Below are 27,193 nucleotides of genomic sequence, written 5' to 3'. Positions count from 1 at the left end.
AGAACATCATCTTTGTCCTCTAAGTAGAGAAGGTTACAGTTTTTTTATTTTCAGAATAGCATCAACTGTTGAATCACTAGACAACATTAAAGCTGATTGACAAGCAAATAATATGACATTTATGATTATGAACAACTGATCAAAGCCATTTTATGTCTCAGATGGCTTCAGATCCAACCAGCTCTCTTCTCTGAATCGCTTTCAGTAGGTCTACAGCAGTCTCTTCAACAAAGTCCTCCAGTCTTCTGCTGCAGTTTCTCTGAGTCTATCGTTTTGAACTTGTGTTCATCCGGTGATGTCTCCAGGTGAGATTTCAGGCAGGTATTTTTTGGGGTCTCCTGGGAAGGGCTGAGATGGTGCCTGGTTAAAATGTCCCATAAGGAAGATTCCGATGGTGCCCAGTATAAACAGCAGCGCCATGACGATAAAGCACATCCTGTCAATCACCCTGGCAACCAGAAACCATTCTTCATTTTCCTGCAGAACGAGAAAGAAAGAAAAAGGATGTCCGGAATTCAGACGTCAACAAGTTTTTTTTTCTTGGAAAGTTAAACCCTAACACAAACATTTGCTGCTAATGTGTTTATTTTGTAAATGAAAGACACTTTCAGCCTCATGTGTGGAGAATTCTGGAACAGGGACTCACACTTTGAAAGTCATTTTGATGCTTGACACTTTCTGCAAGGTTTTTACAGGAAGACACACACTGCTGCACTTCTGGTGAAGCCGAAGCCAGACTGGATTCCAGATCCGGTGCCGTGTTTCCTCCTAGACCATTTTCTGAGGTCAAACCACAAACAGCAAATTAATGTCTGCAACCATTTGGGGTAAATATAGCAGAAAATATTATTTAGTTGTATTTAATAGGAAACGTTTAATTTAATTTATTTTATTTTTAATTTATTGAAATGTTCAAAATTATTTAATATTTATATTATACATGATTTATTGTAATTATTTATATTCTATTAAATACCAGTGTTGTTTTAGTTTTTATTTTAGTTTTATTATAGTTTTTTAATATTTAGAATTAGCATTTTTTTTCATGTTCAGTTTAATTTTATGTTTAGTATATTCGTTATCTGCTTCTTTTTTCTTTAAAAAAAAATGCTATTTAGGTTTAATTTATTTTTATTTCAGTTTATGTTTAAGTTTTAGTTTTTATTTATTTGTATTTATTTGCAGTTAATATTTTCAGTGCTTCAAATTAAACTTTTTTTCAGTTTATTGGTAAGGCAACATTTTGTTTAGTTTCAGTTTTTCAGCTTATATTTGATTTTATTTCAGTTTAAGTATTATTTCAATTAACATAAATGTTTTAATAGTTTTAGTTTGTTAAGAATAAAAACCCTGTTGAATACATTTTTTTTTAAATATAATATATTAATATTAAATTAAAATGTTTTTGAAAAAAGTGTCTTATGCTCACTAAGGCTGCATTTATTTGATCAAAACTAATATTGTAAAACATTACAATTCAAAATAACTGTTTTCTATTTAAATATATTTTAAACAGTAATTTATTTACTGCTGAATTTTCATCATCATCAGTCTTCAGTGTCACATGATCCTTCAGAAATCATTCTAATATGCTGATTTGCTGCTCAAAAAACATTTATTATCATCAAGTTGAAATGATCAGTTGTAGCCCACTGCTTAATATTTTTGTGGAAACCATGATAAATTCAAGATTCTATGATGAATAGAAAGGTCAAAAGAACAGCATAATTGAAATAGAATTTTTTTGTAACATTAAATGTCTTTTCTGTCACTTTTAATCAATTTAATACAAAATAAAAGTATTAATTTATTTCAAATGTATTAATCTTACCGACCCAAAACATATGAATGGTAATGTATATAGTTTGTTCGTAACTGTTGACTCACGTATTTTCTCCAAAGTGTTCTTCAGCAGCCCCTTCCTCTCCTTCAGTCGACTGAACATCAGCTCAGAGCGAGCAGTTCTGAACATGTATTCATCAGCCTTTGCTATTAATCCCAGAGAGCTGCGTCTCCTGCGGCGAAGCGGGGTGCCATTACCCAGGGCAAACATTTTAAAATCCCCTTCCTCCTGCTCAGGTGTCCAGCGCCGCATCGTCATCCTCAGCAGACGAGGAAGTATGTTCAGAAAGACCTAAGATCCCCCAAAATGGAGGGAAAAGACATTATAGACCTTAGCACTACATAAATGCATTTGGAAAATGCTGTTGGCACAAAGTGACTATTACCATTGCATTCAAGATAGTAGCCTACGTTTTTGGATAATAAAATCCAAGACCTTCACATTTGTGGCATCATGTATAATAATAACTTACTCATTCTTTCCTTATGGATTGGACAAAAGGTGGTTAGACAGTTCAGTTGTACTACCTTTCTGATGGTGTTGTTCATGGGGTGGGTGTTTGGAGTTCGCAGAGAGACGTTCAACGCCACCACGCAGTTCATCACAGTTATTGTGGTCACGGACATCACAAACATCAGATACCTGCCAGAAAAACACACATTTCTCAAGGGGGGCTAGAACAGCACCATTTCACTACCTGATTTAGCTCTTATGCTAACATTAGACCACAAAGACACAGATAGTCTACATAGCACGTGACCGATCTCCCACAATCTGTTCACGACACTAACCATGTGACATACATATGGCTCATTAAAAATGACGAGCACTTTCTCAAGCTGCCAAGATTTAATCTGATTGGCTGGTTTGAAATATGTGCTAACTATCTTCAGTACAGACTTTTCCAATGTACACTGCCTTTCAAAAGTTTGGGGTTTAAAGAAGATTTGGAAAAAGTCTCTTATGCTCACCAAGGCTCCATTTATTTGATTAAAATTTAAAATAACTGGCTCAATGTTAATATCTATTTTAAAATATAATTTATTCCAGCAAAGTATTCCAGTCTTCAGTGTCACATGATCCTTCAGAAATCATTCTAATATGCTGATTCGATGTTTAAAAAACATTTCTTATTATCGTTAATGTTGAAAACAGTTGTGCTGTTTAAAATACTATTTTTCAGGATTCTTTGAAAAATATAAATTTCAAAAGACCAGCATTTATTTATTTCACAATGTAAACGTCACTTATGCGCATCAAATTAATGTCAATTTAATGCGCCCTGGCTAAATAAATGTATTCATTTCTTTAAAGACAAAAAACCTTACTGACCCCAAACTTTTGAACGATAGTGTATGATTTATCTTCTATTACACACAATCAATACAAGTTTATCTGAAACTGCTTAAAAGGTGTGATGAGTGAATAAAAGCCCAGACTCACTTTCCAATGAGAGGAACAGCCTGGGAGGTTTCTGGCACTTTCTTGGCGATAAGAAACAGGAAGACAGTCTGACCGAGCAGGATAGCAATGGTCATAGTGCATTTCTGTCCCCCAGCTAATAAAAACAAATAATTAAATCATCAATAATCACACTGACTGATCATAACCCAGTCAGTCAGCTGCCACTATTAACAGTCATGGAGAAAGAGGGATCTATTTCATAACTGATTCACAATGTGTCTCCTGATTTGTTAGATATAATAGATCTCTTACCATAAAAGTACTAATTCACTTTCATCAAATGGTCCAAACATTTATTCACAACAAGTCCCCCCCCCCCCAACCCCCCCCAGCAAATGGCCCTGATTGACATTATCGGTCAGATCACTTCATGTTTAGGTTGTTTTTCCTCCAGAAAATCCTCTGTATTCCTATAGAAGTGTTGGATATCGACCACTGTAACATCAATCGTTATGGAGCCTGTCTGACCTTTGGCCGGCAGGAAGTAGACGAGTAGCCCAAGGGATGAGAAGAGGACACAGGGCACGATGATATTGATGACGTAGAACAGTGGTTTCCTCTGGATGATGAGGAAGAAGATGATCTCCTGGCGCTCCAACTCATCTGGGCTGTATCGCTTCTTCACAACCTTCTTAGCAGGGCGGTGCTTAATAATCCATTCCCCATTCTCTGGCCAATCGGGGCACATGACATGTATTATCTTAGAACTGTACATTTCTAGACATATGGACATTACTTGGACACAGTCACTTCACATTAATTGTGGTACAACAGATTAAAACAGGATAACTGTACCGTACAAATGCATAGCGCTATATAAATAAATGTGAATTGAAAATGTGAATTGAACTTAAAGACAGAGATCTGAACAACCCCTATCTCACCACATGAAGTCTGGTCACATTTACAGTTGTTCTGCGACTTTTCACGGCCAAAATGCATTTCAATAGGAATCTACGCGATCTGGGATATCGCGTGAGGGTGAAAGATTTCCTAATGCAAATTTGTTCAATTCACTATTAACAGAAAGTTACTTGATTTGAAAGTGACTTATGTTTGAGCTGTGCTTCATTCAAAGCTGCATTATTGACCTTAATAATTGTGAAATTTCCAAAAATAAATTGTTGCAGCTGCCGTTAGAACAAAGTCCCTTTAAGGCAAGTCATTTCACTCGGCGCTGGCGGCCATCTTTGAAACGCCTGTCGGGCATGCAAGTGCAGCTCTTATCTCTTTGAATGGGGAAACATCAAATTCTCTAATACTGTTCGTCAAGCCTACGATTAAATTCCATATTTGAAATCACTAATGAAACCTGAGAACAACGGTCTCATCAATTTTGTTTCTAAACGCTCAAAACTGTATTTTTTCAGGCTAGACCAAGCTAATGCGCAGTACCGTTAAATGACTGCCGAGTGAACAAACTTTGAAATTACCGACTTTAACGCACAGCAGTCATACTGACGCTTTTGCCAGGCACCCTTTAGCGTCAATATGAGACGCAGATATATGGCGCCTCCTAGTGGTCTAACACTACCCCAGACCTAAACCTACCCATAACCGAAGCGTGTTATATTGACGCTAAAGGGTGCCATGTGCGTCGGATTTAGACGCTTTGGCAAAAGCGTCAGTATATGACGCCTTGGGATGAGAATGCGTTGCAATAACACATACCTACTGAATTTTACAGAAAGAGTCTTGATGATGAAAAATAATGCCCAACAGAATGATAAGTACCAGTGAAAGCTTCTGGATCGATCTCAATCCATTCCATAGTGACGTTGTCTTCGTCTGACAGCATCAGTTGAATTTCATTGGAATTGTACGTCTGAGACCTGCCAAAGCAATCAGAGTGAAACCCAGCATGAAGCTACTCATCCTATTTTCATGTATTTCCACTAGCGGTCGTCACCGTGGGACAGACGGATCAGCCGTACGTACCTGAACACCATGCTGCAGTTCTGCCAGTCGAAGGGGAAGTAGTTGACTTTGATGGCACAGGAGCTCCGGTAGATGGCAGGGGGCAACCAGTAAACACTACCGTCAGGATCTATCAGCGCGTTAGTGTAGAGCGCCACCTCAAAATGCCCATCCACACTTTACACATAGTACACACACACACACACACAAAAAGGTATGTGTCATATTTGATGGGCCAAAATACTCAGATTTGTGAAAAGGTTTTTTTTTTTGTCTTTGTTGATCCTGGAACCACATTTCAGACAACCAATCAGATTTGAGGGACACGTTTACACTTTATGTCAAGTTTAGACTTACAACCAGGGTTAGAAGCTTCTACATCAGTGTTATTCACCATAATTTCCCTCTGATTTTAGGGATAAGTAATGTGGGTTAGGTTTAGGGGTAGGAAAATCATGGTGACCATTTTATTAGTGATTTAGTTACATTTTGTGTATGTACATTTTGGATAATCTGCACAATCAAAACAATTATCTTCAATAATTCAATCACTCACTTGTTCTCCAGCCCGACATCGGGCAGCCAGATGGTTTTAGAAGGAAGACGCATACGGGTGATGTTCTCGTAGACCTCGAACCCTGTCCTGTTAGCCCAGCGGAGTCGATAATCACGCCATTTCTAGACAGAGAGAAAGAAAGATATTGTGATCTGAAACCACTGTTGACTACTGTATACTGACATATACACAGATGCGATTTGTCTTACCATTTCAATCCAAACGCAAGTGGTGAGAATCTCCCCTTTCTCATTCTGAACATGAAAAAAAGATGATAAACCACAGAGTCACATATTACATTTACCTTGTGCAAACACAATGCAGAGTTTTACCAGAGAAATGAGGTTGGTGAGGGTCATCTTGATCTTTACATCGGTGATGTCACCGTGGTGCTCCATGTGTCGTATGTTCTTGTTGTATCCCACCATTAGATCTCTGTGCAGAGATCCTTCCAGATTACAAACCACATCTAAAACAGACAAACGACTGTCAATCTAATCCAGCATTTTATTATTTGTCAAAAAAGTTATTGTACCTTTGTTTAAAAAAAAGTTGTGTTAGTTTGATGAAATTAAGGAAAACTTTTCCACATAATTAGGTAAGGACATTTGCAAAAAATAATGTTTTGTTGAATAAACTTAATAAATTAATGTTCCTTTGTCCGATACTAACTAACTAACAACTACAACTTTGAGTGTTTCCATTCTGTAAAGCTGAAGTACAGCGGAATGGTATGATGTTAACACCCAGCAAGAAGATGATTTATCAGACCTCAAACGGTAAATAATATGCTGTATATTTTCTAGATCATGAATAGTACATATTTTTACCAATAGGGCTTGCTGTATTTAATCCTATGGGTTCCAAATTTTGAGTTTTTGGATTTATTTTATTTTCAGAAGAGTTCCTTATTGAACTTTAGTCTTGGTTGGTCTGTGTATGCACGCATTACACCTTCACAATTAAAACAATCCCTTTATTACTAAAGTAGATACACATGTATGGCAAGCTTTATGTAATACTTGTGTAAATCAACAAGGATTTAACACCCTATTTAACACCCTAATTTGACAAGCTGACACTCAGTAACTTTTAACACTTAACACATAATAGCAGAAAAATTATAATGTAGAGACCAGTGGTGCCATAAAAGACTAATAACTCTACCAGAATTTAATTACTTTTCCATTTGCTTTCTACAACATATTTTTTGTGACAATCTGCATGTGCTGAACTGGATTAATTCACTCAATAGCTGGATTTTAAAACAAAGCTTTAGAACAAACCCAGTTACTCAAACAAGTAGTCTTACCTGAAAAGAAAAGAGATAGCAGGGTCCATAACCAAACGGTTTTTGATGGAGAGATCTGATCCATGTCTGATATCCTCAGAGAAGCATTAGTGAAGAAGGGTTCTCCAGCACCTGGTCAGTGTGTGAGGGAAACAGTTGTTTAGGAACAGGAGGGGTTACGGGAAAAATAGGTGTGGTTCCAAACTTCCAAACCTCATTGTTATTTTCAGAATGCCCAGAGTCTGTGCCCATATTCCTCACATTCTCAGCTGTCTCTGTACACACACACACACACACACACACTAAAGACCTCAAAGCGAGGTCACAGGAACTGGTTATATTCTCTCTCTCTCTGTCTGTCTGTCTCTGGTTCTTTCTCTGATGTAAAGCAGAAAGATAGGGTAGGGTTACAGTATGGTCAGCGCACAGATGGTATCTCGGGCATGATTTGTGAAGTGACACGTGTCATCAGCTGCCCTGTGTTCATCATTGTCTAATGATCGGAGATAAACAGGGTCATAACACCATAAATTCATCAATTTACAGTTGGAAGTCGGTTTTATTTCCAATGAAGATCTTTAGATGTTTGAGTAAAGATATTATGCATGTTAGAAAAACTAACAATCTTCTGTTTTCTGGAATGTTTGAGTGTGTGAGCAGATCTGTGAGCTGTACTGTGGGTTATGGGGTGCTAATGGGGATCACATCCTCTAGTGTATTATTTTAATGGCATCTCTAATGACATACATTTATGACAGCTGCACTTAGTCTAATGTATGTTTTAAGATAGGATTTAATGGGATGGGAGTTCTGACAAAAAAAAGTTTAAAGATGCAGTCGCTGTCTTTTTTAGAGGGATAAAAGAGTATTATTTTTATTGAGTCATTCAATCATTCACTCAACTGATTTGTTAAAAAACACAGATTCATTCAGGAGAGAAACTTCACTGCTTTATGTTGCTTGGAGACGTGAAAAGGTTGCTTCCGCTTTGGATTTTTTTTGGAACTATTTTAGTTGCCAGAGTACAAAAGTAAAAGTAACTGGCAATATTATGTCTAAAAAGTAAGTTACTCAAATTAACAGAAATGGTGTATAAAAGCAATTTTTATGCTTCTGCTAAATGAGCTGCTGGTGCGAAAATAAGAATGGTTGTAATTGCCTCATAAGCAACAGATAGATACAGTAGTTTAGACGACAGACAGACGACCGACAGACCGACCGACAGACAGACAGACAGACAGACAGACAGACAGATGGATGAGTAAATGTAACAAGGGACCATCATATCTGCTCATAAATAGAGAGCGAGCTCAGGAATATCATGTGTTGCCACCCTGCACCACTACAATCCTTCACCGTTAGGTGTTGAGGTTTATTTTTAACACTTTGGAATTCTGGAATGATGGATTCTAGACTGGTTGTTTGAGGATGAGAGAGGAGTAAAGCAGACCAGAGTAGAGTAGAGTAGAGTAGATCAGAGTAGAGTAGATCAGAGTAGAGTAGATCAGAGTAGAGTAAAGTAAAGTAAAGTAAAGTAGAGTAGAGTAGAGTAGAGTCATTTGTACCATCTGATACTACTGTTGACTGAGATTGCCAAGAGATGGATTAAAATGGGAAAAAGTGTGGGAGGAGCTAGTTCATCTAATTTGTCAATCATTACACAAGAATATATAAGCAGCTGTTTCCATTACTAGTGAGACAGTTCTTCTGGCATCCCTCCATTATCTCATCTAATTCATTATTTCTATTCATTCATAAATCCAGGGGGTCAAGTTGAGTCTCAAATTATATACTCAAGGATTATATGGTAAAATGGTAAATGGACTGCATTTATATAGCGCTTTCACAGACCCAATGGCCACCAAAGCGCTTTACAATTTGCCTCACATTAACCCATTCACTCACTCATTCATACACCGACGGGCGATGTATATAAACATGCAAACTCATGAAACTGCAGTTCATTGGCACTGAAGGTAAATTTGCATCGCTCTGAATAAACTACTTAAGCATACTTCTAGGTGGGATTACGATTTTATGGAACAGACAAGGAGCTGCAACTGTCAACTTCCAAATGGCATGCCATTTTTCAGTGTTCCTTTAGGATCCAAGAGTGAGTCTTTAGTGCTCCTTCTAAAGGCCCAAATGATTGTCATCAGCTCCAAATAAAGAATCTGCATGACTTAGTCAGTAATTCAGAGACACCTGTCGCAGAGCAGCACATTTGCACAGTTCCCGTACGCCTAAACACCTCAGAAGTGCTCAGAAATGGAATCTGAGCCAAACAAAAAAAGCCCCCCTGAGCTTTCCGGCACTGCCTCGTGCTGACAGCGATGTTCAGCTGTCATGATCATGAACTGTTTGGCTGCCAGTTCAGTGGAAGAAAACAAGCCTCTAAATAGGGCGATTTCTCACAGCAATTACTTCCCTTTCCCAGCTACTAAATATGAAATATAAATGTTATATGAAAGTAAGTGACAGTGCAAGTAGAAATATAACAATAGCATATAAAAGAAGGGATAACAAACGCAACAGGATTAAAAAAAATGAGAATGAAAGGCCGGAAAGGTGTGAAATGCATGCCCGACAAGCGCATAAATAATAAAAAGACAAAATGTATTTAAATATAGTTAAATCTTTAACTCCAGTTCATTTTTAGCATTTTTAATGATTTGTTTTAATATATAAAAATACAAAGTAATACAAATAAATATATAACAAACATCAAATATAATATCTGTACAGTTTGCAGCTCGGACAGGAGGATCAACCTCTGTCCCTGCGAAATAAGTTAACATCAGTCCAGTCTCATAAGAGACCCTTCATCCTCCAGGAAAGTGTCAGCTGTCCCGTGATGACTCTAGAATGGAGGTCCCATGCAATCATTTCCATAGCAGCACATGCTGTCACATTAGAGTTTAGGATGTAACAATGCTCAACATCGGGGATTCCATTTCAGCTCAAGTGTCATTTCAGCAGCGTGTATGACTGTGTTTTTTTATGTTTTGAGAGCATCAATGGCAACGGCAATGATGCGTGGCATGCTGCGGTAAAACGCCTCATTCTCCAAACCCACCAAGCTGTAAAAGGTCAAAGGTCGTCCACCAACCGTGGCCTTGATCCGTGACTGGTACAAACCACGTTCATTCTTAGTTTTCAGGTCGACCAGCACCTGAGATGAAGAACACACACAGAGATATACATAAAAAATTAAAATACAACAGGTAACATAAACAACATGGATAGGCCATCACACAAACAAAACATACATTACTATTCAAAAAGTTGTTTTTTTAAGAAATTGTTTTGTTACTTTTAGCAAGGATGCCCATTCCCTAACCCATTCCGTAGATATAATGATATTTATACTGTACACACTGTATATTCTATCCCATAACCCTACACATCACAGAAAACTTTCTGCATTTTTAGATTTTCAAAAAAATTCACTTAGCATGATTTATAAGCTGTTTTCTTCATGGGGACCAAAAAATGTCCCCTCAAGGTCAAACATTTTGGATATTGCCGTCTTTGTGGGGATATTTTGTCCCCATAAAATAGGGTATACCTGAACCACACACACACACACACACACACACCTCCTGGAAGATCATGTTTATGTTGTTAGATGGAACAGCCAGGATCCAGTTGTACATCTCTTTGGTGGTGCTGACCAGCTGAGCTGATTCAGTTACTCCTGAGCAAACTACAAAACACAAAGAACAAACAGTTTTAAAATATAAAATATTAACCTAATATTCCTTTAAAAATCGCAGCTGAAGTGTTCCATAACACAATAAGCCAGATAGAACTTTGAGAATATAAAAAAATTGCTAAACGTTAATTAAACGAGAAACTGTACCTTTGTCATTGGCTCCTCGTATCAGTCGCTTGTGCAGGTCTCTCTTTCTCCTCTGCAGGAGCTCTGAAACAACACAAGCGGATTTGGGTTTTTATTAGATTGGACATTCATGGTTTAACATTATTCTGCAATACTACTACTTTGTTGTTATTATTCAAAATATCTTTATTTTATTATTTAAACTTTAAAAATTAAACAGATCAAGAAAGAAATATTACTAATACTACTGCACTGTAAAAACAGTAAACTTTCAAACGTTAAAGCTTTTATTTTGGTCTAAAACCGCAAAGAAACCTTAAAGCTAGTATTATGTGGAGTGCTGAGCTGCAGTCTACGTGCATGAAATGAAAGTTTTTTAATATATTCGAAAAACAAATTCTGTATAAATACGGAAAAATCATATCCCTGATAATGTAAATTACCACAGAAAAGAATTGTGGTAAAAGAATCTGTTTTAAAAAGAAAGTAAAATAAATGGGGCCATTTAAGGTTAAACTCATTCTGAGGCTTGTATTTTTGTCAAATCACTTGCATAAATGATTTTTAATGTTTAAAAAGACGTTGTTGTGGTAGGATGACTGTTGTAGGTGAATAAAATTCTAGTTATTTCAGAAAAATCTTTTCTTGAAAATCTTTTTCAAGGTTTCCTGTTTTTCTTTCCCTATATTCTTTCCTGTTTTCCTCTTACTTTTAAAGAGTGGCTGTTGAAGCTGGGGCATCTGGGTAGGCACAGAGCTTTTTTCGAGGAGTGAGTCAGAAGGTTCCGGAGTCTTGAGCTTCATTGGTTGTGCCGAAGGTTCTGCGGATGTGGATGTTGTATCCATATCATCCCGAGGGGATTCTGTCATCACCGGATGTCCTGTGACACTTCCTGTAACGCTTCCTCTGAGAACTTTATACATCAGAGAAGTCCAAATGTCAGCTGACAGTACAGGCTCCCTTGCATGGGCACTATTATCCGGTTGTTGTTTTCCAGTGTTGGGAATGGTGAAATCCCTCTGGAACAGTTGGTGGTCCAATTCTGGTATGACAGGAATGCGCAGTGAATCTAGTTTGGATCGCAGGGCAGTGATGGATGAGCGCAGCGCTCCGTCGAGCTGCTGAAGAGGTGCTTTTTCACTCTCCTCACCCTGAAACTTTCATAAAAAAAAAACTAATTTAGTAAAAGGATTGTTCCTCATCTGTAATATAAAAAGAATCAAGCCAAACTCACACTACCGTTCAAAAGTTTGGGGCCAGTAATGTTCTTTAATATTTTTGATAAAAGTCTCTTATGCTCACCAAGGCTGTATTTATTTGATTAAATATACAGTAAAAACTGAAATAATGTAAAATAAATGTTTTCTATTGGAATATATTTTAAAACATATTTTATTCCTTTGAGGAAAGATCATTTTCATCATCATTACTCCAGTCTTCAGCGTCACATGATCCTTCAGAAATCATTCTAATATGCTGATTGTAACATTTATTATTATTATCGGTATCAATGTTGAAATCATTGCTGCTTTTTTTCAGGATTCTTGGATGAATAGAAAGTCTCTTTTTTTACTTTTGTAAAATTATAAATGTCTTTACTGTCATTTTTAGTCAATTTAATGCACCCCAATTTTACCGACCACAATTTTTGAATTGTAGTGTAATCTTAGTTTATTTTTAACTAATGTCTGTGTAAACAAAACTTAATTTGATCTGAAATTAGACAAGATTACCGGTGTGAAGAGTTGTTGCTCCTGAGACAGGTTATTTGAGTTCTTTAGTTCTTTGTGTAGATCCAGATCTTCAGCAATGCCTCTGAGGTAGCGTTCCCAGTCGTCCACCAGAGGGCCCACTTGCTGGAATAGTGCTGGCAGGCCTACCTGCTCTTTGAGAATAATATGTTGTTGGTTAGAATAACAATATGGAGAATGATGAGAATAATGTCCTGAAAAATGCTACATTCTGGAAAGCATTGTATATCTTCTCTTGAGCCCTTGTTGACATTACATTAGAGACAGTTTTAATGGCTCTACCTGTTACAAGTGCATTTCTGCGTCTTCGTGGCATATGAGCAGAACTGTACACATTCTCCACCAACTGAGGAAGAGTCTGAGTGAAGAAGGTCAGATCAACTTTATCTCTGATATAGTCATCTGCCCTCTGAAGCAAGTCCAGCAGAGTCTGCAGAAAGGAATGCAACTCTGTAGAGAGAAAGACATTCATACTTTTATTCCGAAAGGATGTTTTAAATTGATCAAAGGCTTTTAAATTGTAACTGAAAAATTATATGTCAAATAGATGCTGTCCTTTTGAACTTTCTATTCATTAAAGAATCCTGAAGAAAATGTCATCATGATTTCCACAGAAATATTAAGCAGCAAAACAGTTCCCTTTCGTTAGGGAACTCCTACGTCTCGTCGGAGGAGTTTCCAACGAATTGGGATCACGCTAGGGAGACCAATTGCCTTCGAGTGAATTAAAACGAGCCAATGAACATTGGCATGCAGGACTTGCATTCCGCGCCCCGCCTATCAGTGCGGGTATAAAGCGGAAGCGAGCGCATAGGCAAAATGCTTTTACCTTCGGAGCCGACCGGTAGTGTCCTCTGAGTGATGAGCTTCGAGATTGTGTTTGTCTTCACGCTCAACGAGTCTGCTGTTTCTCTGAAGACCTCTCTGTGTTGGTGTGACGGCGCTTCAGCGATCTTCGCGATCTCCCGGGTGCCAGCTGCTGCTTCAAGCGATCTGCCTTTTTTCAAAGAGCTGTTGTCACAGCTGGTATTCGGTTGAGTGCGCACAGCGGGCTTGCAGTTTCCCCGCTGTGTTGCCGCGGTTATCCCTGTGTGCTTCAGCACAATTAAGAGAGTGTTTTCTGTGAAAGAGCAACACGGGTGAAGATCGCGTCCTTTTCAGGATGACGTTTCATCCGTGTGTTTCTGGGTGCGGTCAACTTCTGCCTCTGGTTGATGGTCATGATCGCTGTCTCTCGTGCTTGGGCCTCGCGCACGCTGAGGCAGCGTTCATGAATGAGTCATGTTCTCACTGCGGGAGCATGACCATCGCGGTGCTTAGACTGAGACTGAGGACCCTTCAACGAGGTGAAGTCCCTTTGGAGATTCCCCGATCTAGTTCTTCTTCTGGTTCACTCCAGAAGAAGGCTACTTCGGCTAATCCCATTGGTAGTCTGAGGGTGACAGTGAGGAATAACCCGCCGGGTGAAAGACCCCCGCAGGCTTCCCACTCCTCTGCATCGCTGCCATTGGAGCCTCAGGGGGAGCGCGCCGGGCCATCTCGTGTGGTCCCGGTCGTTTCCTTCGGGGCTCCGCCGGAGGACCAGATGTCGATCGCTGCATCGGAGGGAGATCGGTCATTTTCTGGGGATGACGACCCGGCTGCACTGCCCCCTTCGGGTGTGGTAGTGTTGTCCGAGCCGGACCCGGATATGACCCTTATGCTCGCCCGGGCGGCCGAGAGGGTCGGGCTCGTGTGGAACCCTCCACCGTGTCCCGAACCTTCTCGGCTCGATGATTGGTTTCTCGGGGCGGCTCGTGTTGGTTTTCAGCGCCCCGCCCCGGTTCCTTTCTTCCCGGAAGTGCATGAAGAGGTGACGAGATCGTGGACGGCCCCTCTGGCGGCCCGACACAGGTCGACTCCCTCTTCCTCCCTCACCACTCTTGATGGCGGGGCAGTGAAGGGATACGAGGGCATCCCCCCAGTGGAGCGGTCTGTGGCGATGCAGCTGTGTCCCAAGACCGCGTCCACCTGGCGGGGTAACCCCTCGCTCCCCTCCCGGGCATGTAGGTTCTCTTCCAGTCTGACTGGTAAGGCTTACACTGCCTGTGGGGAAGCTGCTTCGTCTCTGCATGCCATGGCGCTCCTTCAGGTCCACCAGGCCCAGGCGCTCTGTGACATGCAGGAGGGTGGGACCGACCCGGGGGTGCTCCAAGAGCTGCGTACGGCGACGGACCTCGCCCTACGGGCGACGAAAGTCACTGCACGTTCCCTGGGTCGGGCGATGTCCACACTTGTGGTCCAGGAGCGACACCTGTGGCTCACCCTGGCTGATATGAGGGAGTCGGACAAGAGTGGTCTCCTGAACTCCCCCATTTCCCAGGGTGGCCTCTTCGGCGATGCGGTGGAGAGCTACGCCCAACAGTTCTCCGCCGCCCAGAAGCAGTCGGAGGTGATTAAACACATCATGCCCCGGAGACAGGCTGTGGCTGCCCCGTCCCCGGCGGTTGCACCTCCGGCTGCTCGTCGCCGAGGGCGCCCTCCTGCCGCCACCTCCGCCCCTGCTCAGCCCAAGCAGCAGCCAGCGAAGCAGCAGGGTGCTGGCCGCAAGAGAGGTGCCCAGCCCGCTCGGGGTTCGTCGAAGCCCCCCGGTAAGAGGAGAGGTAAGCGACCCTGAGACGGGCGACTCAGAGGACGTCGGAGCTGCTCTTCGGGAGGGTGCCCCTGCACATCTCCTTCCCCCGGTGGAGGGCCGGGTGGAGAATCTTTGTTTTCCTTTTCTTTTTGTTCCGCCGCTGGCCAGCCGGTCAGCGGTACCCAAAGTTTCAATAAAAGAGCAATTTCTACTTCCTCTGGGTCACTCACGGTCGAGACTGGCAGTCAAAGTTCAGTCTCCTCCGTCCAAGAGGAGAATGACAGTGTGCGCCGCCTCGTTGCCTCGCCGCTCTCATTCCCCTCGCCCCAGCTCTCAGATGTCAGTGACGCCGCTACGGCCTCGTCACTCTCGTCTCTGGCTGGGCAAGGAGGTGTGGAAACCAGGACTCGACGCCCCCGGGCCTCGTTCCTCGTTTCCCCTCCTTCCTTCGCCTCGGGTCAGCCAGCAGCCGAACGCCTCCGGGCCTTCCCTGCTGTCCGCCCCCCGGTGGAGACAGGTTGGTGTTGTTTCGCACACTCAGACCCCTCTCTCGGCCGCAGCAATGCCTCCGGAGTCCGGTCCCTGTCTTCCACCCCGCTGCCCCTCCGGGGGTACGCCGGTGGTCCGGGTGGGCTCGTTGGTAGGGTCTCTCGAAGCCTGGCTAGCGCTTCCGAGGCCGTCCCGCTGGCTCATCCGTACCATCCGGCTCGGCTATGCAATTCAGTTTGCCCGCCGGCCTCCCAAGTTCAGGGGCATCCACTTCACCCGTGTGCGGAGCGTCGATGCCCCTGTCTTGAGGAAAGAGATCGACGCCCTGCTGGCGAAGGACGCGATCGAGCCGGTCCCTCCAGCCGAGATGAGGTCTGGGTTCTACAGCCCTTACTTCATCGTACCCAAGAAATCCGGGGGGTTACGGCCAATCCTGGACCTGCGAGTTTTGAATCGGGCCCTGCACAAGCTCCCGTTCAAGATGCTCACGCAGAAGCGCATCTTCGAATGCATCCGTCCCCAGGATTGGTTTGCAGCGATCGACCTGAAGGACGCGTACTTTCATGTCTCGATTCTTCCTCGACACAGACCTTTTCTTCGGTTTGCGTTCGAGGGTCGAGCATATCAGTACAAGGTCCTACCCTTCGGCCTGGCCCTGTCGCCCCGTGTCTTCACGAAAGTCGTGGAGGCGGCCATTGTTCCCATGAGAGAACATGGCGTTCGCATTCTCAACTATCTCGACGACTGGCTTATAATAGCTCACTCGCGAGATATGTTGTGCGAACACAGGGACATGGTGCTCCAACACCTCAGCCGTTTGGGTCTTCAGGTCAACCGGGACAAGAGCAAACTCTGCCCCACGCAGAGGATCTCTTATCTCGGCATGGAGCTGGACTCGGTCGGCCAGACGGCGCGCCTCACAGAGGAGCGCGTCCAGTCAGTGCTCAACTGCCTCAAGTATTTTCAGGGCAGGTCAGCGGTTCCACTGAAGCAATTTCAGAGGCTCCTGGGGCATATGGCAGCCGCAGCCGCGGTAACGCCGCTCGGTCTGTTGCATATGAGACCGCTTCAGCGCTGGCTTCACGATCGAGTCCCGAGATGGGCGTGGCAGAGCGGCACGTTCCGGGTCAACATTACCCCGCACTGTCGCCAAACCTTCGGTCCTTGGTCGGACCCTGCCTTTCTACGGGCCGGAGTGTCCTTAGTCCAGGTGTCCAGGCACGCTGTGGTTTTCACAGATGCCTCTGCCAACGGATGGGGGGCCACGTACAACGGGCATGCAGTTTCAGGTCTGTGGACGGGGCCTCAGCTGCATTGGCATATCAACTGCCTAGAGTTGCAAGCAGTACGCTTGGCTTTGTGCCGCCTCAAGGGGCTCCTTCTGCACAAAGATGTACTGGTCCGTACGGACAGCACTGCGACCGTTGCGTACATCAACCATCAAGGTGGTCTACGCTCCCGTCGTATGTCGCGACTCGCCCGCCATCTCCTCCTATGGAGTCAGAAGCATCTGAGGTCGCTTCGGGCCATTCACATCCCGGGTGTGCTCAACCGTGCAGCCGACGAGCTCTCACGGCAGCCGCCTCTTCCGGGAGAATGGCGACTCCATCCCCAGGCGGTCCAGCTGATTTGGGGAATCTTCGGAGCCGCTCAGATAGATCTGTTTGCCTCTCCGGACACGACCCATTGCCAGTGGTTTTATTCTCTGACCGAAGGGTCTCTCGGTACAGATGCGCTGGCGCACAGCTGGCCCCGGGGCCTTCGCAAATATGCGTTTCCCCCAGTGAGCCTTCTCGCACAGACTCTGTGCAAAGTCAGGGAGGACGAGGAGCAGGTCTTGCTAGTTGCGCCGTATTGGCCCAACCGGACCTGGTTCCCAGAACTTATGCTCCTCGCGACAGCACCTCCTTGGCCCATTCCTCTGAGGAAGGACCTGCTTTCTCAGAGACGGGGCACTCTTTGGCACCCGCGTCCAGACCTCTGGAGACTCCATGTCTGGTCCCTGGACGGGATGCGGAGGTTCTAGGTGGGCTACCACAGGCAGTGGTAGACACCATCACTTCCGCTAGAGCCCCCTCTACGAGGCGCCTCTATGCGTTGAAGTGGAACCTGTTCGTCGAATGGTGCTCCTCCCGTCAGGAGGACCCCCGAACTTGCTCGGTCGGAGTCGTGCTTTCCTTCCTGCAAGATGGGTTGGAGCGAAGGCTGTCTCCCTCCACCCTCAAAGTGTATGTCGCCGCAGTAGCCGCACATCACGATGCAGTAGAAGGTAAGTCTTTGGGAAAGCACGACCTGATCATTAGATTCCTTAAGGGTGCTAGGAGGTTGAATCCACCTCGTGTTTTGCACCCTGTACCCTCTTGGGACCTAGCTCTGGTACTTAGAGCTCTTCAGAGTCCTCCCTTTGAGCCCCTGTCGACAGTAGAGCTGAATATCCTGTCCATTAAGACAGCGCTCCTGTTAGCATTGGCTTCTTTCAAGAGGGTCGGGGATCTGCAAGCTTTTTCGGTCGACGAATCGTGCCTGGAGTTCGGGCCGGCTTTGTCTCACGTTGTTTTGAGACCCCGGCTTGGATATGTGCCCAAGGTTCCTACCACTCCCTTCGCGGACCAGATAGTGAACCTGCAAGCGCTGCCCCTGGAGGAGGCAGACCCAGCCCTAGCTTTTCTCTGTCCCGTCCGCGCTCTGCGGGTTTATGTCGACAGAACGCAAAGCTTCAGAACCTCAGATCAGCTCTTTGTCTGTTACGGAGGCCAGCAGAAGGGGAAGGCCGTCTCCAAGCAGAGGTTAGCCCACTGGCTAGTGGATGCTATCACCAGAGCATATGAGTCTCTAGGTGAGCCTTGTCCTCCCAGGTTGCGCGCTCACTCTACTAGAGGTGTTGCCGCTTCCTGGGCTTTGGCTCAAGGCGCCTCGCTGACAGACATCTGTAGAGCTGCGGGCTGGGCGACACCTAACACGTTCGCTAGATTTTATAGCCTCCGTGTTGTACCGGTTTCCTCCCGTGTACTCGCTACGGCCAGTAGCACGAGGATTTAGGTATGTCGGCTTGCTACGCCATTCCCGCCCCAGGGGCCGGATACGTGCGTCTTTTTGCTCCGTTGGTTCCCCAACAAACGGTTAACCTCGTGAGTTCCTCCATCACCCCTCCGGCGCCAGGCGAGGCGGATCGCTCGGCGCCAGGTCTACTACCTCTCGTGTGAGTTGCTATTAGACTGGGTGTCCTTACAGTGGTCCCTTCGGTGACCCATTTTTTCCACTTCCAGCTACCCTCCGGGTTAGCTCCGTGTCTTCCCCTCGACAGACCTGCTCTGTCGTCCTTGCTGAGTACGCTCCCACCCCTCGGGCTGGGACTACCTCAAGGACTGCCGTATGTTTCACTACCCTACGGGCTAGTACATGCGTGTATTCCAGTGCCTCCCTTCGGGCGGGCAGGGGCTCCGCAGCGTCCCCTCCTACGGGGCACGCTTCCCCAGTGTTATCCAAAGTCCACTGAGCGGGTCTTGCGGAACAGCAGTGTGACTCTTCCTAGCTAGCTCCCGCCGTAAAGAAAACTAAGAAACTGCTTAGGCGGGTAGCTAGGCTGGGCGCTGGAAGGGGCCAGCACCATGGCGTTTTAGTAGGGATCCCAATTCGTTGGAAACTCCTCCGACGAGACGTAGGAGTTCCCTAACGAAAGGGAACGTCTCGGTTACGTATGGTAACCCTCGTTCCCTGAGTAGGGAACGGAGACGTCTCGTCCCGTCGCCATGCTTGCTGTACCCTCGCGGAGGACTGGACTCCGTTCGGCTCCTCAGCGTAAAGCATTTTGCCTATGCGCTCGCTTCCGCTTTATACCCGCACTGATAGGCGGGGCGCGGAATGCAAGTCCTGCATGCCAATGTTCATTGGCTCGTTTTAATTCACTCGAAGGCAATTGGTCTCCCTAGCGTGATCCCAATTCGTTGGAAACTCCTCCGACGAGACGTCTCCGTTCCCTACTCAGGGAACGAGGGTTACCATACGTAACCGAGACGTTTTCAACATTGATTATAAGAAATGTTTCTTGAGCACCAAATCAGCATATTAAAATAATTTCTGAAGGATCATGTGACACTGAAAACTGTAAAAAGTCTAAAAGTAATGGCTGGTGAAAATGTATCTTTGCCATCACAGGAATTTAATTTTAAAATAGACCACAATCATTTTAAATTGTAGCAATATTATACTGTTTACAGTTTTTACTCCATTTTTAATCACAAAACAAAAAGTAGCCTCGGTGAGCCAAAGATACTTTTAAAAAAAATTCTAAAAAAATCTTCCCAACCCCAAACTTTTGAATGGTAAAATACACTGCAAGTCAAAGTTTGGATGTGACTTAATTTATGATCTTGAAATTTCCTTTAATTTAATTTAAAGGCTTAACTTTGAACGAAGTCTCTTACGCTCACCAAGGCTGCATTTTATGTGATCAAAATCACGGAAAATAGTAATAATAAAAAATCAGTATGCACATCCAAACTAGCACTTCTTTGAAGGTAAATGTTGTTAAAATATGTACATTTTTTTCAATTAAAATGTCTGGATAACTTACGGCACTTCTTAAATCGGCTTTGGCATTTGTCCTGAGCGAGACGCTGACAAGCAGAGGGGTCGAGTGTCGAGGAGCAGGATAGTGTGTAGTAGTGGCAGAGAGTGTTGAACTCTGACATCTGCTGTTCCTCAGACAGCTCAGTTGTCTTAAGCATCTCAGGACATGTGGGCTCTCGACTCCCGAAGGACTCTGGAATTTGGAGAATGAAATGTAAATGGCTTTTGCAGGCTTCGTGGCTTTTCACTGAGCAGAAAGTGTGGGAGGTGGTGGAGATATTCTGTTTGTGCAACATGTTGAGCAACTCACTCTGTATCTCTGTCATGACCCAATCAGAGAAGGCGGTGACCCGTGTGTAAACGCCAGGCTTTCCCCTCTCTCCACAGCCATCACCCCAAGAGGTGATGCCAAACAGCTGAAACCGCCCTGATAAACGGTCCTGGAAGATCAACGGTCCTCCAGAATCACCCTGGACACATGCAAAGAGACAAAGTCAAGTCAGATTATTGTAAAGCAGATGCAGTGTTTATAAAGGGGAAATCATCGCTGTCGGGCAGAAACCTTATATCTTGGTATATTTTGTCCTTTTTTTTTTTTTTTTCATAAATCATTAATATAGATCACCCTTTACATCTATCTGTGGGTTCTGAAAACATGTAACCATTGAAATGTATTAAAAAGAGCTTGTGAGTGTAATTCCATTGGATCCTCAAACTGTCGGTCAAACCTCATAACTCCACCCACTTCTATCTGCTTGTTTGCAATTCAAAGATAAAGAAAGAACTGGCTGTTTGAACAGGTACAGCATTTTCTTCGCTCAAGAAACAATTTATAAGGCTAATGTTTTATGTATTTGAGGAGCAGAGAAGAGTGTCTTAGTCTAGCATTTGCCATTGAGTCACAGCCAATACTGTTTTTATAACATGAGATTTTGGCCACATTTTTGGCCCACATTGCTACAATAAACTTTATAACCAGTAAGTTGATGAAAACGTAACATGATGCACTTACTGCCTCAGATGCGGCTGTTCTAATGATGGTCAAAAACCTCCATCTGAGCTTGATTTTGGTAAAATGTTAATAATATAATGACACGTGCAAGTATCCGACCATATATAAATCCACAATATCAACTTTGTATTTTTAAAATTACAATGTTTTTTTCTATTTCCTGAAAAGTAGAGGTTTGGGACATATACAAGGTTTCCACCCGACAGTGACGATATGATGTTTCTTTATCAGGTGTGGTGTTCATAATGCAGGCTTGTATGGTAATGTGTTCATACCTGGCATGAGTCAATGCCCCCAGACAAGTACCCAGCGCAGAACATGGTGTTGGTGAGCAGCTCCTTCCCCAGAGCACTGCGACAGGTGGTCTGAGAAAGGAGGGGAACCTTCGCCTCCATCACCACATCTGCAGAGGGGCCGTCTACACACGTACAGAGAATCAAGACAAACATAAATAGAAAAACACGTTACAGAATTTTAGGACAACATTGTGTGCTCTTTTGCTAATACATGAGTTCAGAGGCATAATCTCTTACCCTCATACAGAGAGCCCCAGCCAGCGACCAGACAGGGTGTGCCAGCCGGTGGATCGAGGTCAGAGGGCAAGCAGACAGGTGTGACCCGTTCAGACAGAATTACGGGAGAACTCAGCTCCACCAGAGCAATGTCGTTATTGAAAGTCTTTGGGTTAAACTACAACAGGAGATAAGAATTGGACATTTAAAAATAATAAAACTCTTTATGAATTTATTTAGTTTAAAAAAGTAAAAAACAATGCATATATACACAGATGAGGCAAAACATTATGACCACCTGCCTAATAGTCAAGTCACATTTATTTATATAGCGCTTTTTACAATACAGATTGTCTCAAAGCAGCTTTACAGAGATGACATGAAAATAATGCAACAAGGTTTGTTTCCAGAAGAAAATAGCGTCACAGTCCAGATTAAGTAAGTTCAGTGATGTTTCATTTTTGGTGTAAAAAAGTTATTCATAATAGTTCATTTATATACTGTATATAGCCGTTCTGGAGAAAACCGTGATGTCATCGTCCAGCTCAGTTCAGTTTTCATATAATGGTGTCAATACAGGCAGATCAATATTATTGTTGAATATTAAATTAAATGTTAAATTAAAGCGTAAAAGGCAACAGTGGCAAGGAACCAAAACTCCATTAGGTGGCAGGATGGAGAAAAAAACCTGGCTCAGTCGAGGGGCCAGTTCTCCTCTGGCCAATGAACAAATGAGAACTGAGTGTTTGCTTACCATCTAATTTACCCAGACCATGATATGTGGCCTTGCTAGGAGATGAATCAATGATATTCGCTTCACCTTTGACTAGTCATCATGTTTTGGCTCATCATATACTGAATATAAAGCAAGGATAAATGAATAAGTCAAATATTTGACTGGTTGCATTTTTGATGGATTTACCTTTGGATGAGTGATGATGCGATTGACTTTCATGATCTGCTCATCAGGGTCAGATTTTGTGAGATCAAACTCTCCCACTACAGCTGTCCAGTAACTCTCACTGCGGCTCCTATTGGGGGGAGAGATACATTTTGTACGTTCACAAACCATTTGAATACATTCACAAACAATAAGACAGCAAAATGTATAATCCTTTTCATATAAATGGTGACAACAGCAATATGGTAAAAGACAATGTTCAAAAAAATGTAATATTAACAAATCCAACAAACAGTTATTCCACTACAGGTATTTGGTTCATTGTTTTTAATGATATGGCGCATTATATAAGTGTGTGTATTTCTGATATTTTACAACAGCTTCAAATGTTTCTCATCCACGCAACACACTCTCTCACCTCAGATGAGATATGTCATTTGTGCTCTTACCCAGCAAAGCAGTGGGCGGCAGTGAGGACCCAAGAGCTGTCAACCAGCACGCCCCCACACATCAGAGCCCCATCCAGCCGCAGGTTCACCAGCCATGGCCAGCTGCCCAGAGGGGCAGGAGATCCCCCCATGATACGAGGACGAGGCTGTGTCAGGTTTTGTGTGACGGAGAAACGTTGGCCGCACACAGCTACGTCAAAGACACATCAAATATGATTAGAATATGACATAACATTAATTGATGGTATAGTGTTAGTTCAGTCTTTTAAATAATTGTATCAATTTATTAACAAATTGTACACAATCAGTCCAAAGAATCATTAGGAATTTTTTTATGTTTTTGAAAGGAGTCTCTTTTGCTCACCCAGGCTGCATTTATTCAATCAAAATTCAGTAAAACAGTAAAACTATGAAATATTAATATGATTTAAAAGACCTGTTTTATATATTTTAATATGCTTAATATAGTGTAATTTATTCCTGCGATAGTTAAGCTGAAAATTATTATCAAAACAATATTGCTCAAGAAACATTTCTTATTATTATTGTTGAAAACAGCTTTCGCTGCTTAATATTTTTGTTGAATCAACTATAAATTTTTTTTCAGGATTCTTTGATGAATTAAAAGTTTAAAAGAACAGCATTTATTTGAAATAGAAATAGAAGTCTTTACTGTCATTTTAGACCAATTTAATGAATGAAAGAATTCTCCACAAAAATAATAAGCACCAAAAAGTTTGTCTGGTAGTGTAGTTTTTACATAATCTATTCTAAACAATTAAGTAAAAAAAACTTTTTATAGGAATAATATTTGAATGTTTGCATAATACAATGACATTTTTTATATTTCAAAAGACATTTGTCTTTACCCTGTGTCGTGGTCTGTGTGGCCGGCTCCAGATTCTGCATGGTGTTGAGCAGACTGCACTGCAGGACACGAGCGCTGCAGCTCTCTCCCATGACCCTGACGCACATGTCTTTGTTCACCTGTGCAGTTGTGCACCGCCGTCTGTAGAAGCCACAGGCCTGACTCAGCAGCCAGCTCCTCTCGGCTTCATCAGCTTCCTGCTGAGCGCGAGAGATGACCTCGCAACTCGGCTCTGACTGCATGTCCTCTGGAGATGCTATGGAATTACAAGCATTATCATCAGCACATTAAGTCAAAGAGTCCATGTAATGAAGCATGCATGTATTCAAGCTTACCACAGGCGCCTTTTCGCTGTCCACAGTCCTGAAACAGACAGGGCACACACCCTCTGCAGCCTGCCTCAGCCTTACTACGGTCCGACACGGCAACATCTACGGCAGACAGAGCGCGGGACAGAGCGGCCTCCATCACTACTGTTCCTCTATCAGACAGCGCTGGAAAGATATGTAGGGAAAGGTGAGTTTATGCCTCAAAACAACCAACAAATAAAGCAAATCAGTAGAGTATGCGCTATTGAAAACATTTAAAAGCAGGTTCAAAACAAGAAATATGAGACATTTATGAGAAGACACACACTCTTAATAATAAAGTTTCTTTATTGGCATTGATGGTTCCATGGAGAACCTTTATCTTCCATGGAACCTCTCCATTCCACAGAAGGTTCTTCATAGTGGAAAAAGGTTGCTTAGATTTTTAAAATGTTCTTCACATGTAGAAAAAAAAAGGTTATTTTAGGAACTGTTCACCGAAAGGTTCTTTCGGGAATCAAAAATGGTTGTTCTGTGGTGCAAAATCACCCTTTTGGAAAAATTGTTTTTTAAGATTGAATCATATTTGGTTCAACAATAAAATGGTCAAATATATGAATACAAAAAGAAAAAACTATTACAAAATTACAAGGCAGAGAGAAAATGAAACATTTGCACAGAAAACAAGATGTCTGAAATTGATTTCTTCAGTAAAAATAAATCCATTGGTAATCTCTCAACACCTTACTGGGTGTGATGTGTGCGGTATTTTATCAGTCAAGGTTTTTCCATCAGGACAAGTGAGCAAACTCATGCTCAAAGCAGTGCCGAAGACTCCAAACACAAAGTTCAAACACACCGAACATCATTCAGCCGTCCCCTCTTCTCTATATCCCAGAGAGAGAGAGAGAGAGAGAGAGAGAGAGAGAGAGAGAGAGAGAGAGAGAGAGAGAGAGAGAGAGAGAGAGAGAGAGAGAGAGAGAGAGAGAGAGAGAGAGAGAGAGAGAGAGAGAGAGAGAGAGAGAGAGAGAGAGAGAGAGAGAGAGAGAGAGAGAGAGAGAGAGAGAGAGAGAGAGAGAGAGACTTCAAAGCTGATTGAGACCTTAATTAATGGCCTGAACTCTGGCCTCTATAGTGACTACGCTAAACTCCTGAACACAGTCTCACTGTGACAACACACAAGATTCTTACCAACAAAAATAATGTTTTATTGAACAGCATATAGAGACTTTGTTGACTTTTACACAAAATATATGTACTTCATTAAAAGTAGTAGTGTTTAATCAATATGACAATCTCAGAGTATGAGATTTCTGGATAAAGATCTGGGATCTTATATCTCAAAGAAAGGATATAACATTTAAAGCAATATCTTGCTGAAAGTACAAGCTAGCACAGAGAAGTAGGCATGACTCTCATTTAGATGGAAGAATCTGTCAGATGCAAGGGTGAAAATGTCTTTTGAATATTACGCAGGTCAAAAAGTTTATACTTAGAGAAACTCAATGTCAAATGTCAAAGCAAGCTGGAGCTCTGGCATCTCTGCTAACAATATCTTACATTAACAGTAAGGGTTTTCATCTTTTGGTTAAGTATATGTATTTTTTTTTAATAGAAGTTGCAAACGGCTACGCTTAACCAATAGATCGGTTAGATGCCACAGTGAGAAACAACAAAAATGTCCAGATATCGAGCCTACCTTTGAGCGAGCTCTGTGGCATTCTGTACACCTCTCTCACCGGTGGTGCTCCACCGCACCAGCCAATCACCGTCAACAGCAGCAGTGACATCACACCCATGACTTCACTTCACCTGTCCACAGGTGAGTCTTCCAGGAGAAAAGCGTACTTTCAAACAGCCTTAAGAAGTTCCACTTTTCAAAAGCACAGGCGCATGGACTCAACTCCGTTCGCATCAAGGGTCTGTGCAGTACGAGTGTCTTCCACGTCCTAACTGCCTTAGCTTTCTCCCACACTCCCTGTCGGAGTATCTGTTAGTGACAGAAGCTGATGGAACAATGGAAGAGCATGGAGCAGCCCTGCAGATATATGCAAGACCACTGGACCACTCTCTAAGGGGGTGGGCATCAGGGCCAATGCACTCCCAGTTGAATTCATTAAGACGATGAGAGCAAATCACGAGGAACTTGCCAAGGCTGGAAATGGCTTAGTTCTGTGGTGAGAGAAAAAGAGCGAAAGAGAAAGAGAGCTGGATGGGTAGGGGGCGGGTTGTTTGAATTCATTAACATTAGAGAGAGACAGAGAGGAGGGGGTGAGAGAGTGAGGGAGAGAGACAGAGAGAGGGAGCATCTGTCATTCAGCCAATCTCTGAATGAGAGCATTGTGCTCCTCCCTGAGAGTTCAAAGCCAGCGAATGTGGCGATCACAGGCACGCCGACCTCCTTGATCACTTTCACGCTTTTATGTGCTCCATTAAAATATTGTCAGTTCAGATTATTGCATCTTTCTCAGCTCAGCATAGCCTCATTGCATAAATACATACAACATTAAAAAACAACAGCTCATCATTTGTTTACTCATTACTGAAGATTCGTAGAAAAGTTTGTGTTTTGCTTCCCAATTTGTTGGACAGTCACAGAAGCTGCTTTCCAAAACTTTTTCGAAAACATTTCAAAAAGCAAAATCAAGTTCAATGTTAACGCAATATTTGTCATTTTTTCAAATAATTAATAGACAAAATCGAATTTGAGCTCTGCATATATAACGCTATGAATAAATCATGTATAGGAATGTCTAACTGCTATTTTTGTTTAACTGGAATTGCTTGATAACTTTATATTTGGAAGAA

The 27,193-nt window shown here is 42.9% G+C and overlaps 3 protein-coding genes across 4 annotated transcripts in view; 1 reads left to right on the top strand and 2 right to left on the bottom strand.

Annotated features, from left to right (window-relative positions):
- The window catches only part of eif4e2 (eukaryotic translation initiation factor 4E family member 2), a 139,607-nt gene that overhangs the window by 16,152 nt on the left and 96,262 nt on the right, over window positions 1-27,193 (top strand). The window lies entirely within an intron of this gene.
- Window positions 198-7,381, bottom strand: chrng (cholinergic receptor, nicotinic, gamma). 2 transcript variants are annotated; one of them, XM_056260149.1, is made up of 12 exons: window positions 7,093-7,381; window positions 6,113-6,249; window positions 5,990-6,034; window positions 5,781-5,902; window positions 5,246-5,401; window positions 5,042-5,139; window positions 3,776-3,976; window positions 3,287-3,401; window positions 2,371-2,485; window positions 1,888-2,134; window positions 647-780; window positions 198-477 (listed from the first exon to the last, which is right to left on the bottom strand). In XM_056260149.1, exons 1-12 carry the CDS (start codon window positions 7,154-7,156, stop codon window positions 286-288), a joined length of 1,626 nt encoding a protein of 541 aa, XP_056116124.1. In that variant the 5' UTR covers window positions 7,157-7,381; the 3' UTR covers window positions 198-285. The 2 variants fall into 2 exon arrangements, with proteins under 2 accessions (XP_056116124.1, XP_056116132.1); XM_056260157.1 differs by having other exon boundaries at window positions 5,246-5,341.
- On the bottom strand, window positions 9,946-26,262 carry prss56 (serine protease 56). Its single transcript, XM_056260135.1, has 15 exons — window positions 26,085-26,262; window positions 24,413-24,571; window positions 24,079-24,333; window positions 23,210-23,399; window positions 22,782-22,890; window positions 21,881-22,037; window positions 21,623-21,765; window positions 20,646-20,805; window positions 20,340-20,528; window positions 12,946-13,113; window positions 12,646-12,797; window positions 11,622-12,069; window positions 10,934-10,996; window positions 10,671-10,777; window positions 9,946-10,243 (listed from the first exon to the last, which is right to left on the bottom strand). The coding sequence occupies exons 1-15, from the start codon at window positions 26,182-26,184 to the stop codon at window positions 10,070-10,072; spliced, it is 2,574 nt and encodes an 857-aa protein (XP_056116110.1). The 5' UTR covers window positions 26,185-26,262; the 3' UTR covers window positions 9,946-10,069.

This window comes from Rhinichthys klamathensis, unplaced genomic scaffold (assembly GCF_029890125.1).
Source record: "Rhinichthys klamathensis goyatoka isolate OS25496 unplaced genomic scaffold, OSU_Roscu_1.1 h1tg000008l_1, whole genome shotgun sequence".
In the NCBI taxonomy this organism is placed as follows: domain Eukaryota; kingdom Metazoa; phylum Chordata; class Actinopteri; order Cypriniformes; family Leuciscidae; genus Rhinichthys; species Rhinichthys klamathensis.
The sequence above is the reverse complement of the archived record's forward strand: the minus strand, read 5'-3'. Positions and strand labels throughout refer to the sequence as shown.